The sequence below is a fragment of the Aethalodelphis obliquidens genome, unplaced genomic scaffold (assembly GCF_003676395.1).
Source record: "Aethalodelphis obliquidens isolate GAN/ISIS:26980383/991018 unplaced genomic scaffold, ASM367639v1 scaffold51, whole genome shotgun sequence".
Classification (NCBI taxonomy): Eukaryota; Metazoa; Chordata; class Mammalia; order Artiodactyla; family Delphinidae; genus Aethalodelphis; species Aethalodelphis obliquidens.
The window spans coordinates 10,570,492-10,589,867 of record NW_020837995.1 but is presented as its reverse complement, the minus strand read 5'-3'; the positions used below and the strand labels follow the sequence as shown (position 1 = coordinate 10,589,867).

The 19,376-nt window shown below is 36.0% G+C and overlaps 1 protein-coding gene and 1 pseudogene across 5 annotated transcripts in view; both read left to right on the top strand.

Moving 5' to 3' along the window:
• UBR1 (ubiquitin protein ligase E3 component n-recognin 1) overlaps positions 1-19,376 on the top strand; it is a 169,368-nt gene that overhangs the window by 100,647 nt on the left and 49,345 nt on the right. For all 5 annotated transcript variants that reach the window (XM_027084071.1, XM_027084070.1, XM_027084072.1 and 2 more), the window contains 10 exons: positions 3,298-3,361; positions 5,872-5,996; positions 8,265-8,317; positions 9,423-9,525; positions 10,385-10,433; positions 10,827-10,981; positions 12,516-12,615; positions 13,561-13,670; positions 16,639-16,725; positions 17,901-18,082. In XM_027084071.1, coding sequence (XP_026939872.1) covers positions 3,298-3,361; positions 5,872-5,996; positions 8,265-8,317; positions 9,423-9,525; positions 10,385-10,433; positions 10,827-10,981; positions 12,516-12,615; positions 13,561-13,670; positions 16,639-16,725; positions 17,901-18,082 — 1,028 coding nt within the window. The remainder of the gene's footprint in view (positions 1-3,297; positions 3,362-5,871; positions 5,997-8,264; positions 8,318-9,422; positions 9,526-10,384; positions 10,434-10,826; positions 10,982-12,515; positions 12,616-13,560; positions 13,671-16,638; positions 16,726-17,900; positions 18,083-19,376) is intronic.
• LOC113608081 (60S ribosomal protein L32 pseudogene) lies at positions 14,686-16,630 on the top strand (annotated as a pseudogene).

The window sequence follows — 19,376 nt, the reverse complement described above, 5'->3', positions numbered from 1 at the left end:
AAAGAAAGAAAGGAGGGAGGTAGGGAGGGAAGGAGGGAGGGACGGTGGGAGGAAGGAAGGAAGGAAGGAGGGAAGGAAGGAAAAAAGCAAGCAAGAAAGAAAAAGTAAATTATAATAAAGTAAAATACAATAAAGTTATTAAATTAAAAATAATTTTTAAGAAAAAAAACAGACAGAACCTTAGGACAAATGGTGGAAGCAAAGCTATACAGACAAAATCTCATACAGAAGCATACACATACACACTCACAAAAAGAGGAAAAGGGTAAAAAATCATAAATCTTGCTCTCAAAGTCCACCTCCTCAATTTGGGATGATTTGTTGTCTAAAGGAGGGAGGGAGGGAAAGAAGGAAGAAAGAAAGGAAGGAAGGAAGGAAGGAAGGAAAGAAGATAAAGTAAAATAAAATAAAGTTATTAAAATCAAAAATAATTATTAAGAAAAAACAATTTTTAAAAAAAAAGGACGGATAGAACCCTAGGACAAATGTTGGAAGCAAAGCTATACAGACAAAATCTCACAGAGAAGCATACACATACACGCTCACAAAAAGAGGAAAATGGGAAAAAATCCTAAATCTTGCTCTCAAAGTCCACCTCCTCAATTTGGGATGATTCGTAGTCTATTCATGTATTCCACAGATGCAGGGTACATCAAGTTGATTGTGGAGCTTTTATCCGCTGCTTCTGAGGCTGCTGGGAGAGACTTCCCTTTCTCTTCTTTGTTCTCACAGCTCTCAGGGGCTCAGCTTTGGATTTGGCCCCGCCTCTGCGTGTAGGTCGCAGAAGGGCGTCTGTTTTTTGCTCAGACAGGACGGGGTTAAAGGAGCCGCTGATTCGGGGTCTCCGGCTTACTCAGGCCAGGGGGAGGGAGGGGCATGGAGTGCGGGGCGAGCCTGCGGCGGCAGAGGCCGGCGTGACGTTGCACCAGCCTGAGGCTCGCCGTGCGTTCTCCCAGGGAAGTTGTCCCTGGATCCCGGGAACCTGGCAGTGGCGGGCTGCACAGGCTCCCCAGAAGGGAGGTGTGGACAGTGACCTGTGCTCGCACACAGGCTTCTTGCTGGCGGCAGCAGCAGCCTTAGCGTCTCCTGCCCGTCTCTGGGGTCCGCGCTTTGAGCCGCGGCTCGCGCCTGTCTCTGGAGCTCCTTTAAGCAGCGCTCTTAATCCCCTCTTCTCGGGCACCAGGAAACAAAGAGGGAAGAAAAAGTCTCTTGCCTCTTCGGCAGCTCCAGACCTTTTCCTGGACTCCCTCCCAGCTAGCCGTTGTGCACTAACCCCTTCAGGCTGTTTTCACGCCGCCAACCCCAGTCCTCTCCCGGTGCTCCGACCGAAGCCCGAGCCTCAGCTCCCAGCCCCGCCCGCCTTGGCGGGTGAGCAAACAAGCCTCTCAGGCTGTTGAGTGCCGGTCGGCACCGATCCTCTGTGTGGGAATCTCTCCGCTTTGCCCTCCGCACCCCTGTTGCTGCGCTTTCCTCCGCGGCGCCGAAGCTCCCCCTCTCCGCCACCCACAGTCTCCGCCCGCAAAGGGGCTTCCTGGTGTGTGGAAACCTTTCCTCCTTCACAGCTCCCTCCCACTGGTGCAGGTCCCGTCCCTATTCTTTTGTCTCTGTTTTCTCTTTTTTTCTTTTGCCCTACCCAGGTACGTGGGGAGTTTCTTGCCTTTGGGAGGTCTGAGGTCTGCCAGCGCTCAGTAGGTGTTCTGTAGGAGTTGTTCCACGTGTAGATGTATTTCTGGTGTATCTGTGGGGAGGAAGGTGATCTCCGCGTCTTACTCTTCCGCCATCTTCCCCTCGTCCGTCTTATTTGTTTTTAAAGGAAAAATTGAATCTTTTATATGTACTTTTTTTTTTTTTTTTTTTGCGGTATGCGGGCCTCTCACTGTTGTGGCCTCTCCCGTTGCGGAGCACAGGCTCCGGACGCGCAGGCTCAGCGGCCATGGCTCACGGGCCCAGCCGCTCCGCAGCATGTGGGATCTTCCCAGACCGGGGTACGAACCCGTGTCCCCTGCATCGGCAGCCGGACTCTCAGCCACTGCGCCATCAGGGAAGCCCTATATGTACTATTTTTGTAATATGCTTCCTGTGCTTAATGAAATATTGTGATAGGTTTTTTCTTGTCACTAAGGATGCAGGAACCTCATCTTTTTTTTACATCATAATTTTTAATTGCTGTGCAGTATTGCAGTATATGAATGCATTATACTTTAGTCCCCTATTGCTGAAGAGGCTTTTCAAGTCTTTTGCTCATATAAATGTCTCTGCACCTCAAGGTTTAAACACTTGCCTAATTATTTTGTTACGATGAATTCTTCGAAGTGGATTTGCTGAAGAATACAGTATACTCTTTCTTATGACTCTGAATACGTATTGTCAAATTGCTCTCAGAAAAGTAACTCCAATTTAAGCTCTCTCTAGCAGTATGTACATCTGTAATGGTACTGATATTTTTAATCTTTGTTGGTCTGATACATGAAAGATGGTGTTTAATTTTCATTTGCAGTTCTTTAATTATCAGTGAGGTTGACCATGTTTTCATGATTATTGACCTTTTTTTTCCTTTTTGGTAGTGAATTATCTGTTCCTGTCCTTCACCCTTTTCCTGTTTTTTGTAAAAGTTCCTTATTTAGTAAAGATATTAATTCTTTACTTGTATTTGTTATCAATAAATTTTTTATGGTTTATATTTTGTCTCTGGAGTTTTGTGACATCTTCATTGTTTTAATACTTGATACCAGTTTATAAAGTAACCTTTGACTACTTTGAATTTATGAATTACATTATTTTATTCTTCAAATTCGAAGTCACTTGCAACAGACCAAAGGATAGGCTATAAAATACAAAGCTAATTTTTAGTCATGTTTTTATACTCAGTGAAAATGAATATCTCATTTACTGTAGTATTTAAATAACAGGTGTGTTAGGGAAGGGAACTCTCACCATAACTGTTAGTTACCTATTTGAAGACACTGTCTCACCAACCCAGATAAGAAGGAAGCCAATAATAGAGGAAAAGTTAAAGATTAGAATTCTTTTGTTGACTGAAGACTAGATGGGAAATAATGATAATAAAAACAGTAATAATATTTAACAGTTGTTATTGAGTTCTTACTTCGTGCCAAGTATTGTGAACCTTGTTGAATTTGATGTCAAAAAAGGGAATTATTCACCTCATAATTCTCTGTTGCTGTGGTCCGAAAGAAAATACTGGATCAGTTGGACTATCTGATCCAGAAAAAAATGTATGTTTTATGGAGGTTTTTGATTCTTAAGTAACTAATTTTTTCTTTTACAATTCTATAGGATTTGATTAAACAATATAATACCTTAATAGAAGAAATGCTTCAAGTCCTCATCTATATTGTGGGTAAGATTAAAACATGTTTTGAAATAGAACATGAGTTACTTTTTAGAGAGAACATTAATAAGAACTGTAAGTTATTTTGTTCTCCTCCCAAATACAGCAGAGAATATTAGAGATTAATGTGACTAATGTGATTGATATGTTTAGGAACTCACCTTTTAAAAAACACAGCTGTTACATCTTCATTTTTCAATACCTGATTTGTAATTGTTTGGACTTGTTTGTAGAGATCTGGGATATAATTATCCTAGTTAGAAAAGTAAATGTAAAATAACTATGTCGAGTGCTAAAAATTTTATGTGTGTGTGTGTGTGTGTGTGTATATATATATATATATATATATATATATATATAAAATTTCAATGTAACATTCGTCTAAGTAAGATATATTTTCATCAAGTCATTCTGTTAAATTAACTTTGTGCAAATATTGGCCATACTTCTACTTTTGTATATTCTATATTATAGTCTCTGTTGATCTTACCAGCTAAGTAAAAGTTTTTGACTTCTCATTCTGGTTCTTATTTCTTACTCTACTGCAGGAGACACTGCTTTGTATTAATACTTCCTAGTGAGGTTTCTAGCCATTAGCCAAATCTGAAAACCTGGGTTCATTTTATTTGTTTATCAGGGAGCTAGTTGCTGGGCTAGCTGCTTGTCTCAGCAGGAAGTGTGGTAAACCGTCATTGCTAAGTGAGATTGCTAAATCTTCCAGACACTAACTCTTCTGGAATAACTCCAGAGTATTCCATAGGAAACTGCTGAAAAAAATGGACAAATTAAAAATGTGTAGAAGATTTTTAAGTTGGTGACATACTTTATTAAATTACAAAGACTTGAGGGGAATTTTTGTGTTTGTTCTTGGAATACTATATGAAGAATTTCTAATACTGCTTATTAATGCTATATATTAAAATTGCTAATATATTTTTGCTGTTTTATATTTTACTATTTTATTATTGCTACTATTATTTTGCTGTTACTTTGTTTACCCAAATTCATTGGGTATTTCCTTCTGTGTGATTTGATTTTTAGTTAATATTTGCTGCATTCCTGAGTATAAGTTTATTACCTTTAGGAGTCATCATTTTTAAAAGTGTGTGTGTTTGTGTGTGTGTGTAAAATCTCTGATTATATTAAGATTAATATAATCTCTGATTATATTATTATTATTTTTTTTTTTTTTTATTTTATTTATTTATTTTTGGCTATGTTGGGTCTTCGTTTCTGTGCGAGGGCTTTCCCTAGTTGCGGCAAGCGGGGGCCACTCTTCATCGCGGTGCGCGGGCCTCTCACTGTCGTGGCCTCTCCTGCTGCGGAGCACAGGCTCCGGACGCGCAGGCTCAGTAATTGTGGCTCACGGGCCCAGTCGCTCCGCGGCATGTGGGATCCTCCCAGACCAGGGCTCGAACCCGTGTGCCCTGCATTGGCAGGCAGACTCTCAACCACTGCGCCACCAGGGAAGCCCTGATTATATTATATTAATTAAGAAAACATTAAGAAGTAGCAAAAGATTTGGATTAGGAATCAGAAGATCTAGAGTTGACCTCGCTATAAACTGTCAAGAGCATGCCATTTACATTTTTAGGGCCTCAAATTCTTGATTTGTAAAACGTGAAAGTAATCTACATGATCTCTAAGGTTCTTTCTAGCACGAAACTTATAGAGGGTACTGTTTTGGTGGAAAACAATTGAAAATTACAGTGTTTGAAGAGGAGTGAGTCTGTTGGAAGTGAATTAAATTAACAAAATGTCATTCTTTGGCTAATTTGTAGAATTCATCAAATCTCTTAGGCAAAAAATTCCTGTCTTCTATAACCCTCTTATAGATATCACAGGACTTTGTACTCATGTTGTAGTATTGAAAATCAGTGGTGACATAAGGCCAAATATTTTAAGCCTTCTTGAAGCATTGGGGATTAGATGCTGTTGACACCAGTGAAGTTCCCGTAGTTAATTTAGCTATTTTCTCTCCCCATTTGGCAGTTTATCGAGATGAAAAGTGGAAACCTGATTATGTGGGCATGTTAGCAACACCATCCATTCCTGATACATATTACTGTTTTGTCATTTAACCCATAGAAATATTTTTAAGTATTTTGTTTTTTAGTTTTCACTTTGTTCTTTCTTAAATAACAAGTAGAGACAACATTGAGGAAATCTTGAAAGAAAAGCTATTGTTCCGTTATGGCCACTACTTATTCAATGCTATCTTCCTTGTTTTCTGGGTTAGAGACCATGCTAATTTAATCAAGGGGCCTTGTTTATAATGTGTGAGTATGTGTATGTATATGTGTGTGTGTGTTTAAGTTAAGAGAAGGCCTGTGTTCTTCAGATCTCTTCATTTTTCTTCCTCTTTTAGCAAAGAGACTCTTGTTCAGATTTAGGAACATGTCCAAATAATTTTTGGTTACTATCTCATAGATTTGATTTAATGCAGTGTTCTTGATGGAAAGAGATTTAAATGGAAAGCAATTAATTGTTTTACTTTTCCTTTTCATTGTTTGTATTAGGAGAGCGTTATGTCCCTGGAGTGGGAAATGTGACCAAAGAAGAGGTCACAATGAGAGAAATTATTCACTTGCTTTGTATTGAACCCATGCCACACAGTGCCATTGCCAAAAATTTACCTGAGAATGTAAGTCCAGTTTTGTTTTTCACTCCATTCACCTCAAGATGGGATAGTTTTTTCTTTTTCTTTAATTGGAAGCCACTCGAAGTTTTAGGAAAATCTGTTTAGGAAATTTTCAGATATAAAACTCACCATTAATTTTTTTGTGGTATAAACTTTAATTCTGGCCTTTTGGGCATTAGGAAACATTTTAGAGACATTCTGACTGTTTAGAAAACATTTTAGAGCAGGAAACTCTTTGCTTTTTTGTTTTACTTTAACATAAATTTTCTCCAGAGGAAAAGGGGACTTCCTGAAATGCTGAGACTATTTGGGTGGTGTGTTAGTCTGGGTCTTCTGAGAAGCAGATGTCAAGACAAAAGATTTAAGATTTAATTAGGAACAATGACTATGAGAGAAATGGTGAGGAAACTGGGAAAGGCTGGGGGAGCCATCATACTGTGGTGCAAATCTGACTCCAGGTGAAGGAAAGAGGGAAGGAACGTTAGGTAGGACTGTCCTAGACTGCTGGGTAGTCTAATCAAGGCTTGTTGCCTTCCCATGTCTCCCAGAGTGAGCCTGCATTAGTATCTCTGTTCTCTAGCTGGAGGTCTGCGGGGTGCAGTCTCATGGCTGACACAGGTGATATTTATGTTCAGTATTGCTGATATTGAAGCAGTAATCCTAAAGATTATGAGTCATATTTTTCACTCCGAGATTTAATTTTGAATTAGAACAATGATTCTTAAAAGAGATTAGATTTACCTGTACTATCAAGGCTATCCAGAGAAGTAGAATGGAGGTAAGCTTTGACTGTTGGTCATTTTTCTTCCAACATACCTGTATCTTTTTCCAATTTTATTGTTAACTGATTCTCAAACTTTAACCATTTGACATATCACCTTCATAATATTTGCACATCTCTCTACCAATTTTATAATTATTAATACAGTTTATTTATTTATTTATTATTATTTTTGGCTGTGTTGGGTCTTTGTTGCTGTGCGTGGGCTTTCTCTAGTTGCAGCTAGCGGGGGCTACTCTTCGTTGCAGTGCCCAGCCTTCTCATTGTGGTGGCTTCTCTTGTTGCGGAACACAGGCTCTAGGCACACGGGCTTCAGTAGTTGTGGCGTGCAGGCTCAGTAGTTGTGGCTCACGGGCTCAGTAGCTGTGACGCACGGGCTTAGTGGCTCCGCGGCATGGGGGATCTTCCCGGACCAGGGATTAAACCCACGTCCCGTGCATTGACAGGCAGATTCTTAACCACTGTGCCACCAGGGAAGTCCCTTATTAATACATTTTAAAATCAACTTACATTTTTCCTTAGCATCTTTCTAAGCAATATTACAATGAAATAGTAGGTTTAACATTCTAGATTAATTTTTTCCTAATACATGTTAAGATAAATGAATATTCAAAAATTTAAAAATATATAACTGTGTGCCACCTAAAATAATTTCACATACCAATAATGATACACATTCCGTATTTTGCAAAAAAAAAAAAAAAAAAGCTTTAGTGTCTACCCTAAGTTTTCACTGCTTATCTCAAGTATGTTTTTAAAAGAGGCTAAATTTAATTTTTGCAACACTATAGGAATCTATGAATTTGCTTTAGTATATTGACTAGGTCCTTATCCTGATTTTAAATGACTTCATTAAGAAAAAATTCCTTATTGGGACTTCCCTGGTGGTCCAGTGGTTAGGACTCTGTCCTTCCACTGCAGGGGCATGGGTTCGATCCCTGGTCGGGGAACTAAGATCCCACATGACGCATGGCATGGCCAAAAAGAAACAACAAAAAAATTCCGAATTCAAGGAAAAATACAGACCAGTCAGAAAAAAATAAAATTATTATAATTGCAGAAGCCAGAATATATTTGGACATCTACATATGTGTTTTACCATAGATCCTATTTATTTTGTTACCTTGGTTTTAGGGATTAGTACAGCATGGGCATGTGCTTAAATGATGTGGGTGATGAACATACTAGATAAAGAAAATAATAATTTCTTTGAATTACTGGTTGTATGTGTATATATATATGAGGGCAAACTTAGATTAAATTTCTTCCTTAAGCAGTTTATACATACATCTTACCTCTGTTAAGAAATTGGTCGTCCCTCAAAACAAAGCTAATTGGTCTTAGACCTAATTTTTAAATATTGGAAATTGATCTTTTTTTATTGTTCATAAAACACTCAGGAATGCTATTGAAAGTGTATTTCAGTTCACAGTAAGAGAAGATAAAGTCCTTACATGAAGGTAAAAATGACAAAAATGTTGTTTCAACAGGAAAATAATGAAACTGGCTTAGAGAATGTCATAAACAAAGTGGCCACATTTAAGTAAGTACTTAATATTTATGCTTATTCTGAAAGTTAGACCAATCTTTGTTCTTGTATTTCGGATACTTTGTAGAAGCTCTGAAGTTCTTTCCTGAACTCCCAAGGACAAAAACAAAGTACAGACAGAATGGGTGAGAACAAGGGGCACACTATAGGCACTTAGTACCTGTATGATGAAGAAATGAGTATTTTTGTCAAGTGAATGAGAAATGTCCATTTGTGATATTAGGTGACTTAAGTAAGCAAAAAAACCTTTCGATAATCTCTTTCCCATCAATTCTAAGCCATGACTTCGTTTATTCTATTAAATTTTTATATTGTATTCTTATTTTAGACTTTTCTCTGCTAGGATTAAAACATTATTTTGCAATCCTTTGATTCTTTGAGATACAAAAAAATGGAAATAAGGTTTTAAGTGGATTAATTCTTGAAATTAAAAATTGATACTGGTAGTGAATTTTACTGTTATAGTAATATATTTATAGATAAATTGCTAGTTTCAAATAACCTTAAAAATAGAGTGTTGCTTTTTTATGCTCTTATATTGTTCAATAAATTATTTCACTTACTTTGAAAGAGACCAAAAGCTGTTTAATGTGCAGAACAAATATGGTGTGCTCCTTTTGGCCTTAATGCTTTTCCTTATAGTTCTCTGTAGAGGATTCACCACTATATTTTCATTTATAATTCAATTTTCTACAGATATGATATCTTACTACCATTTTATATTTGACCTTAGACAATGCAAGCTGTAGTTGAACAGGAAATCTTGAACAGGCTTCATTTTTAGCTTCTGAAGCCTTAGGGATTTAGGTAGGGTATGGGGTCAGATCTACGTAGTATAAAATAAACTTCTTCAGATTTGTTTAAATTTCATAATTATGAAACACAGCTTAGCTGTTAACCAGGACTTTGAGCTTACAGTGTAGGTTTTTAGTTTTACTCTTGAAATGAAATTTGTCATTTCAGTTTAAGCAAGTTGAATGAGATAAGGCTGATTTCTTCTCTTGATTTTGACTTTTATATTAACTTTTAGGTTCTTATTTTGTCTTACTCTATACTTCAAGAGCACTGCAGTTCACCTCTGTATTTTCTATCGTTTTAGGAAACCAGGTGTATCAGGACATGGAGTTTATGAGCTGAAAGATGAATCATTGAAAGACTTCAATATGTACTTTTATCATTACTCCAAAACACAACATAGCAAGGTAGGAAAAGTTATCCTCTTCAGTAAATAGCCTAAAATGCTTTATGCTTTCCAACTCCATAGAAAATTGCCTGGTTTTTCTGTAGTTTCATACTGGTTTTCATTATTAGAGCTCATTATCTTACCCAGGAAATTAAAATTGAATCAATAATGTTATCTAGTTTGTAGGAAATATTCAGATTTTCCTGATTATACCAAAAATATTCTTTTAGTTGTGTTAGGGGTAGGAGGATTCAATCAAGGATCATGCACTTTATTTGGTGTCATGTTGCTATAGTCTCCTTTAATTTGGAATAATCTTTTTGCCTTTTTTTGTCTTTCATAACATTGACATTTCTGTAGAGTATAGGCTAGTTGTCTTTTAGAATATCCTATATTCTGGATGTGTCTGATTGTATTCTTGTGAGTAGATTCAAGTTAAACATCTTAGGGCAAAAATACTACATAAATGATATATTGCATCACATCAGTAGGCACATATAATGTCTGTTTGTCCCATTAAGGGTTGATGTTAAGTTAGATCACTTAGTTAAGGTAATATCTGGCTTTGTCCTTATAAAATGAATAATTTCCAGTTTGTCGTACAATGCCCTGTATATAATAGACACTAGGTAAATACTGTTGACTGAAAGAATGGGGACTAAATTAGTGATGAACATTATTACCCATCTATTTTGCAGTGGCTTTCCCTAGGACAACCATTTTGTTTCTGGAGTAAGGTAGCATTTGAATACATATTTCAGTATATAAAGTATTTTGGTAGGTTTGTGAATCTTTCCTGCCTGCTTCAAAGTACCCCATTTTTTTCATACTTGTCAAGTGGTGTATTTTAAGATAGACTTTTTTTTTAATATATATAGGCTGAACATATGCAGAAGAAAAGGAGAAAACAGGAAAACAAAGATGAAGGTAAAAAATGAGACACTGAATTGACTCATTTTGACTATATGCTGTGATTTTGTATCAGCAAAGCATATAGTGTTTTGTTTTTGTTGTTTTTTGAGAGTGGGCAACTAATGGAAGTGCAAAGAACCCTTTGTTTCTTGCTCACATATTAAGATATAGCCTACATCAGTGGTGATAGAATTTTAAATTTATAACAAATGGAGTTTATTTTGGGTGACTTACATAGTGACTTATTTCCCTTGACATTGATGTTTTCAGTGCTTTAAAGGTAACAAAGATCATGTGTTGTTTTGCGTGTAATATATGATTCTGACATTTGCAATTTAGCATGAAGGATAACCCAAATAAAATTGTACCTATTTGTCTCTCCTGACATTGATCTCCTACCCACTTTAGCACTACCACCACCTCCTCCTCCTGAATTCTGCCCTGCTTTCAGCAAAGCAGTTAACCTTCTCAATTGTGATATCATGATGTACATTCTCAGGACCATATTTGAGCAGGCAGTAGACCCAGATTCTAACTTGTGGACTGAAGGGATGCTCCAAATGGTATGTACCGAAAATATTTTCTCTATTTCAAATACTTTCTCTACTTCATAGAGTTCTTGGAGGTCTGGAGAAGATCGGTAGTCTAACTTTCTGACTTCATTCAGAACCACAACTAGAGCACCTGAGACCTAAGGGTCATTGAAAACAGCTTAGATGTGGCACAGATTTCCTTGTGACACATTCTCAAGTTTTTAGGATCCTTACTCTTGAGAATCATTTACATTAAAAAAAAAGCAGAGAAAAATTTTAAAAAGGGCTGTTCCTGCTAATAATAAATTGGCATGTCATTATTGTATCATAGTTTTCTGTATTTTTATTTCACATTGTATTATCAGGAGACAGTATAATAAAGATTTGAAGACAGGTTTAGGCTTGAATTTACCTCACTTGGGTTAGCGCACTTCCCATTTAAGGAGCAAAGAGTAATTTCCCCATTGCTAAAATGGGTTTAAATATAATTATTTCATAGAGTTGTTATGAGAATTAGTTCATTAAATGGAAGCAGCTATTTTTTTCTTCATGCTCTTATGGATAAGTTATTTAATAATGTCACCTTTGGTAGCTGTAATAGGATATTTATTTATCACCTGCCAACTAAATTTCCTTGGCTGTTATTGGTCTGGAGGCTCTAAATGCTATCATACTCTATGTGTATCTCACTTTTTTTTTTTTATAACAGCGGTAAATAAATGCAGTAAAAATTTCAACCCATAGAGATATATTTGAAATCAAAAGTTAAAATTTCTCTCCCTGCCTCCCATCACCCTACCTAAAGGTTTGTATCATCTGAAAGTCGTTCCACATTAGAGCATATAGGCCTACCTCATGCTTATAGCTGCGTATTCCATTATATGGACATCTGTGATGCATTTAACTATCTCCTGTTAATAGACATTTAGGTTGTTTTTAGGTCTTTGTATAACAAAGAACACTAAAATGAACATTGTTGTACAAATATCTTTGTACACTTAAGTGAGTGACTCTGTTACACTAATTCCTAGCACTAGGTCTGTACCTTTACATTTTTGATAGATATTGTCTAATTGGCCTCCAAAAATGTTATACTGATTTACTTTCCCATTACCAGTGTGGTGAAGAGTGCCTGCTTCCTAACACCTTTGCCAGCTCTGTATTTTACTAAGCTCTAAAATTTTTGCCTTTTTTTTTTTTTTTTGCCATTTTAATAGGTGAAAAACAGATGATCTTGTTTCACTCACATTTCTTTAATTTTAAGTGAACTTGAACCCCTTTTTTTTTGGCCGTGCCATGTGGCTTGCGGGAACTTCCCCGACCTGGGATTGAACCCTGGCCACGGCAATGGAAGCCCAGAATCCTAACCACTAGTCCACCAGGCAACTCCCAAGGTTGAACATTTTTCATATGTGTATATTTCATTTCTTTTTCTGTGAACTGTTTGTTCATAACCTTTGCACATTTTTTACCCATCAGATTGCTTATTTTTTTACCTCCATTTAAAATGTATTTACCTGAAGAAGCACAGTTTTAAAGATCTTGTCCTACTTTCCTTTTTCAGGCGTTTCATATTCTGGCATTGGGCTTACTAGAAGAAAAGCAACAGCTTCAAAAATCTCCCGAAGAAGAAGTGACATTTGACTTTTACCATAAGGCCTCAAGTATGTTTTAGTATCATTTTCAACACAGTTTCAGCTATTTGCCAATTTGTAACAGAAAGTTTAGCTCTGACAGGATTTTAATCTGTTAGTCCTTAAGACGGAAAACTCTGAAATTGTCTTAAGTCTTTTCGTAGCATTTTTAGTTTTTAACATTTTCAGTAACACAGGTATGTTTTTTAATCCCCACGGCAGTCCTTTTACTGCATGATCTCACCCCCTTTTGGGGGTGCTGCATACATTGATGGTTTCTTACTTTCATTCCTTGTCTCAGTATTATCAAATATTTGCTGCTATCTCAACCATAATGTTTACGCTACCCATCTATGGAAGATATTAATGTTCCTGAATTTAAAATGATTGCAGAAGTCTGAGTGAATGATAATGTGTTTGTTTTGCACAATTTTCAATGTGGAAGAGCAGGATAGGTTTAGATTAGGTTTTTCTTAAATGCTACATGATTAAGACAGTTTTTTCAGAGCACATTCTAGGAACATTGATTTATAAGATCAATAAGACAAAAACATCTCATTTTCTATTTAAACACTATTTTTTAGATTCTTGACTACATCATAAACCTATTCAGTTTATGGATAGGACAGCTCCCACTTCCATATTTTTGGGAGCTTTGGTTCTCAGTAAGTACTTTTAGACAGTGAGCCAAGTAGAGGGAAGGCAAAAGATATATCATTAAGGGTAGTTTTCACTTAGCAGCCCCAGTGGAACATGTACAAGAGAGACCTAAAGTAATTCCGGTTTTTCAAGTTCTTTAATTTAATACTTAGTACTTCATGTAATTGTAGATTCTTCCATAGAAAAATTAATGTAGTTAAGGGATTGACTGCAAACTTTGGTTATCAATGTGAATAACATTAACTATAAATTATAATTTATACATAATTATGAAGATATATGTTCATGATATATACTTTTTGTGTTTTAAAAAAGGATTGGGAAGTTCAGCCATGAATGCTCAGAATATACAAATGCTTTTAGAAAAACTCAAGGGAATTCCCCAGTTAGAAGGCCAGAAGGACATGATTACATGGATACTCCAGGTAAAACTGAAAAATAAACTGATCATTATCTTGGTTTAAATATTTAAGAATCTTCTGCTTGCCTTTAAGATTAAACCATAATATTCTCTAATTGTAAAATCATTTACTACTGATTTTCATGATCACTCATAATTTTTCATGTTAGTAATCCTATTTTACCTATGTTTTAGTGAGGGCTCTTTTTAATAAATTAACATTTATTCATTTCATTATTCAGTAAATACATATTGGGTACCTGCTTATGTGCCATGCTCATTTCTAGGCTCCGAAAAAGACAGATAAGGTGCTTGCTATCATGTTGCAAACATTGAGCTACAGACAATAAACAAAAAAATTATCAGAATAATTCAGTAGATGAGTAGGGGTAACTTTAGATGGGTAATCAGAAAAGGCCTCTTTTAGGTGGTAACACTGGAACTGAATGACATGGAGCCAGTCTTACAAGAATCTTGAAAAGTCCTCCAGAATGAGGGAACAGCAATGCGGAAGCTCTAAGGAGGCCAGAAAGAAGGCTAGTGTGACTGGAACATAATGGGGGAGGGAGAGAAAGGTAGGCAGCAAGGTCAGAGGCACAGCCGGGGCCAGGTCATATAGGACCTTACAGGTCAGGGGTAAATGGATTATAGGGACAAGAGTAAACACAGGGTAACCATTAGAAGATTATTGCAGTAATCCTGGTGAGAAATGAGCATGACTTCAGCTAGAAAGCAGATGGCAAGAAGCTGGACTGATTCACGTATAATGTGATAGTAGGAGCTATAGAAATTGCTGATACATTAGATGGAAGAAGTGAGAGAAATCAAAATGACTCCTAATTTGGAGTTTGAACTATTGGGTGGATGGCAGTGCCTTTGGGGAGGAGTGAATGAGGGGTAGGAAGAGAGGTCAGGAATGTTACTTTAATGGAAAACCCTCCAAATGGAAACATGAAGCCAAGGTTATGGAGCTTCCTTTCACTGTATTTATGAAAATATTTTTATGTTATCAGCTAGATATTATGTTGATAATTAGAATATAGGGTGGTTACATCAATTGGGGATCTTTGTACTGATCTGTACTTCAAGCAGTTAGTCCTTTTTATTACTTAATCAGAGACACTCCTTAAACAAGTGTGATATAATTTGATATGTAACTATAAGGTAATGATGTTATCAAGATTTCTCTTGAAGTAGATTTCATGAATATTTACTATTTTTCTTAAACCTACCAATATAATCATTTTAAAATGTAAAACAAAAACAAATAAAAGAAGTAAAGTAGATAACTATTCTATAGATTTTACTCATATATAGAATATTAAATTAATTAAATTAAATAAATGAACAGATCAAACCAAGCAAAATCAAGCACATAGATACAGAGAACAGAGTAGTGATTACCAGAGGGAAGGGAGTAGGGGGAGAGTGAAATGGGCTAAGGGGGTCAACTGTATCATAATGGATGGAAACTAAGTTTTTGGTGGTGTGCATGCTGTAGTGTATAGAGATGTAGAAATACAACATTGTACACATGAAACTTGTATAATGTTATAAACCAATGATACCGCAATTTTAAAAAAGTCAATTGAGCCATCAATTAGTCCAACATTTATATCCTATGGACCTGGTGTTATAAATTGGAGATCTGGTCCTGAAAGTTCATTTTTCCATTACAGTACCAAAGTCCATTGTCAAAATATATAAAAATCACAAATATCTGTTCTTATAAACATTAGATACTTTATCCAAATGGTTAATATAAAGTTTTGTTTTAAGTTCCTTGTGGGAGTTTTTTCCACATAAGACTGAGGCTCTTTCAAAATATAAATATTACAAGTTTTATGGATGTGCTGTCCTATTTCTGAAATCTTGATATTGTTAAAAAGAATGAGATAGCTCTTCCTTGGCACTGCCTGCGGAGGTGGCGGCCGTCTCCTACTTGACATCATGGCTACCCTCATGAAGCCCAAGATTGTCAGAAAGAGGACCAAGAAGTTCATCTAGCACCAGTCAGGCCAGTATGTCAAAATTAAGTGTAACTGGCAGAAACCCAGAGGTATTGACAGTAGGGTGCTCAGAAGATTCAAGGGCCAGATCTTGATGGGAGCAACAAGAAAACAAAGCACATGCTGCCCAGTGGCTTCTGGAAGTTCCTAGTCCACAACATCGAGGAGCTTGAAGTGCTGCTATGCAACAAATCATACTCTACTGAGACTGCTCACAATGTCTCCTCCAAGAACTGTAAAGCCATTGTAGAGAGAGCAGCCCAGCTGGCCACCAGAGTCACCAATCTTTGTGCCAGGTTGTGCAGTGAAGAAAATGAGTACACAGCTCATGTGCACGTTGTATTTGTGTCAATAAAACCATAAAACTCAGACAAAAAAAAGAGTAAGATAGATCTGTATAAGCTGTTTTGCAAACACCTCTAAAGATAAATGATGAAGTGAAAAAGGAAAGTAGGAAACAGTGTATATAGTAGGATCGGTTTTTATGAGAATATATGTAAATATAAAGAAATATATATTCTGATTTTTTTCCTGAAAAGAAATACTAATTATCTTTAATTTAGTTGATTTTGGGGAGAGGGACTGGCATCAGGAAGAAAAGGTATCACTTTCCATATTGTATCTTTGTCTTTATATGTCTTTGCACTAAAAATGTTATTTTAAATTTTAAAAAATTTCCATAGCAAAAGCAGAGGTATGCTCACCCCTGCAGACTGATTCAGCTGATTTTTGCTATCTCCAACCTTCTTCTTAGCTGGATTGCTATTTATTATGTATTTGCAGGTATTTCTCTCTCTCTCTCTCTCTCTCTCTGTGTGTGTGTGTGTGTGTGTGTGTGTGTGTGTGTGTGTAAATATATATAAATAGCTTAAGTTTAAGTCAAAGACATTTGGAGACATGATGACAAAATCAGTTGAGTGAATTTCTCTGTTCCTGATCAATCTAACCATATCTTTTTTTTAACATTTCATCTGTTTTTCACAGATGTTTGACACCGTGAAGCGATTAAGAGAAAAATCTTGTTTAATTGTAGCAACTACATCAGGATCAGAATCTATTAAAAATGATGAGGTAATAACATTATAATGATGATGACGTTCATCTCTGTCTTTGAACTTTACTGGTATAAGGGAGCTGCTTCTTTTTGTGAGAAGGAACCTGTTTATTGTAAGGTATATAAGATGTCTACTATTGTTCATTGTGTTTCTGTACCATAGGGATTAGTGGTAGTTGACATACATAGTTATCCAATATAATATATATATTTCACAAAAGTAGAGGAAATTGACGTTCAGTGCAGCGCTGTTGAAAATACCATATTTTATTAATTTTTGAAATATTTTAATGTCTGAAATTGGAATATGTCTTATAATCCATGCCTTCTTATTATTTAATCAGCAGCATTCTTAGTGGAACACAAGATTATGGTGCATCTAAGATTTAATGAAACACAGTAATCTTTACGTTATGAATTTCCATAATATAACGAATCAGGTTTTGATGATTCTAATCTCAAAATCATTAGAATATTATTACTTGTGGTTATTAGCTATCTTTCCTAAAAGAAAAACACTGGACTTAAGTTAAAATAAATAAAAAGACACCAATGCATTTCAGTAATGTTGTTAAAGTTCTCATTCTTAGCAATGTGTTAAGTAGTAACTGTTAGACATCAAGTTGGCTTTAAATTGATTAAATGTCAGTGGTTAAATGATTGACAAATGATTCAAAATTATTATTATTATTATTTTTTTTTTTTGCGGTACGTGGGCCTCTCACTGCTGTGGCCTCTCCTGTTGCGGAGCACAGGCTCCAGATGCGCAGGCTCAGCGGCCATGGCTCACGGGCCCAGCCGCTCCGTGGCACGTGGGATCTTCCCAGACTGGGGCACGAACCCGTGTCCCCTGCATTGGCAGGTGGACTCTCAACCACTGCACCACCAGGGAAGCCCTCAAAATTATTATTTCATTTAATTTTGTTTCTTAATATACCTGCATTGAATATAAAAAGCAGTTTATTAGATATTTAAGATACTTGGCATTTTAAGTTAAAAAAATGTTTTAATAAGTTAAATTATTGAAGTAACCAATGGAACAATTAATTGTAAGATGTGATGGAGCCTGTATGTTAATTTTGAGTCATCAGATTGAATCTGAGTTTACTCTAGGAAATTTTGCCTGACTGAACAGTATATGTAAATTTTCACAATGGATCTTACCTAATTTTTCTGGTCTTTTAATACCCAGATTACTCATGATAAAGAAAAAGCAGAACGAAAAAGAAAAGCTGAAGCTGCTAGGCTTCATCGCCAGAAGATCATGGCTCAGATGTCCGCCTTACAGAAGAACTTTATTGAAACTCACAAACTCATGTATGACAGTACGTCAGAAATGTCTGGGAAAGAAGACTCCATTATGGAGGAAGAGAGGTAAAATAAAGCAAAACTAAAAATTAGCAACCCAGTTTCTTGTAGGAAAAATTACATATTCACTTTAAATAATATTTTTTCAAAATATATTTCAAAGTAAGAGAAATCACACTATTTTTAAGCTAGCAAGGGCACAGTGAAGCCTCTTACTGGATGTAATTTTATGTTGATAAACTGTTCAAGTGCACAATGAAGTTAGTCGGGAACCTTCATGCACAAAAAGGCATGACGATGGAAACAGCAAAGATAGAAATCATCTCCTGTTATCTTGTACGTGCAGACTTCTTTAGGTACACATTTATGTATCAGTTCATATAGTCCACATCATTTTTATGAGTTCTGGTAAAAATGACTGCTGCTATTACAGATTGAAAAAAAACCCTTCACTTGAAAAAGATGGTCCATGTTAATTTTTCCTTTTTTCTAAAAAAGAAAGAAGGCAACGCCTATAGTTTTAGTCATGGAGAGCACATTGGAATGGGAATTAGTAAACCTCGTTTTCTGACTATGACACTATGCTGTGCTCTTGGGGAAATCTGTTAACTTTCTGAGAGTAGTGTTTTGTGGGCTGTTATTTAGATACAGTGAGAAAAGGGAGGAGGCAAAATAATGGTTCTTTGAAAAGCATTCCAATTTAAAATATTGAAAATCCCTTCTATGCTTATTTTTAAAAACAAGCTTTCACTGCTCCTTAAAACAATGTGTGTTGTGGATACTTTTAGGAAATTGTGCTTCTGCAATAACAGTAGACAGTAAACATTATACTTTACATAATATGTCTGTAATCCTGAAGCTGAGTATGCTAACAAAGAACCACAAAGAATACTGACTCTATATCTTAAAGATTAAAATTATGGTGGTAAACTATCCTGGGATGACAACATCCCAGTAATAAAACTAGAAACTAATACAAAACTTTAAACAACAAGCAGAAGTCCCAACCCTCTTGATATTACCTATGAACAATATAACATTTAGAAAGTAATGAACAAGAGACTACTGTATATTTATTCAAACAAGAGGATGTAAGCAGAAATGTACTCAGAATTAATTAATGGCCCTAGTGCTTTCATAATATATTTTTATTGCCTGATTGATTGTACACATAAAATTGTGTATGTGTTCTCACTGAAAACAATTCACATAACACAGTAAGTCTCCTTTGACCGTCCTCTGCATTCCTGATCTTTCTCCACAGATAACCATTGTGATAATAACTATGGTTCTAGATGTCTTTCTATGCATTTGTAAACATGTGTACGTGAATAATAATGAGTCTTGTTTTGTGTGTTTT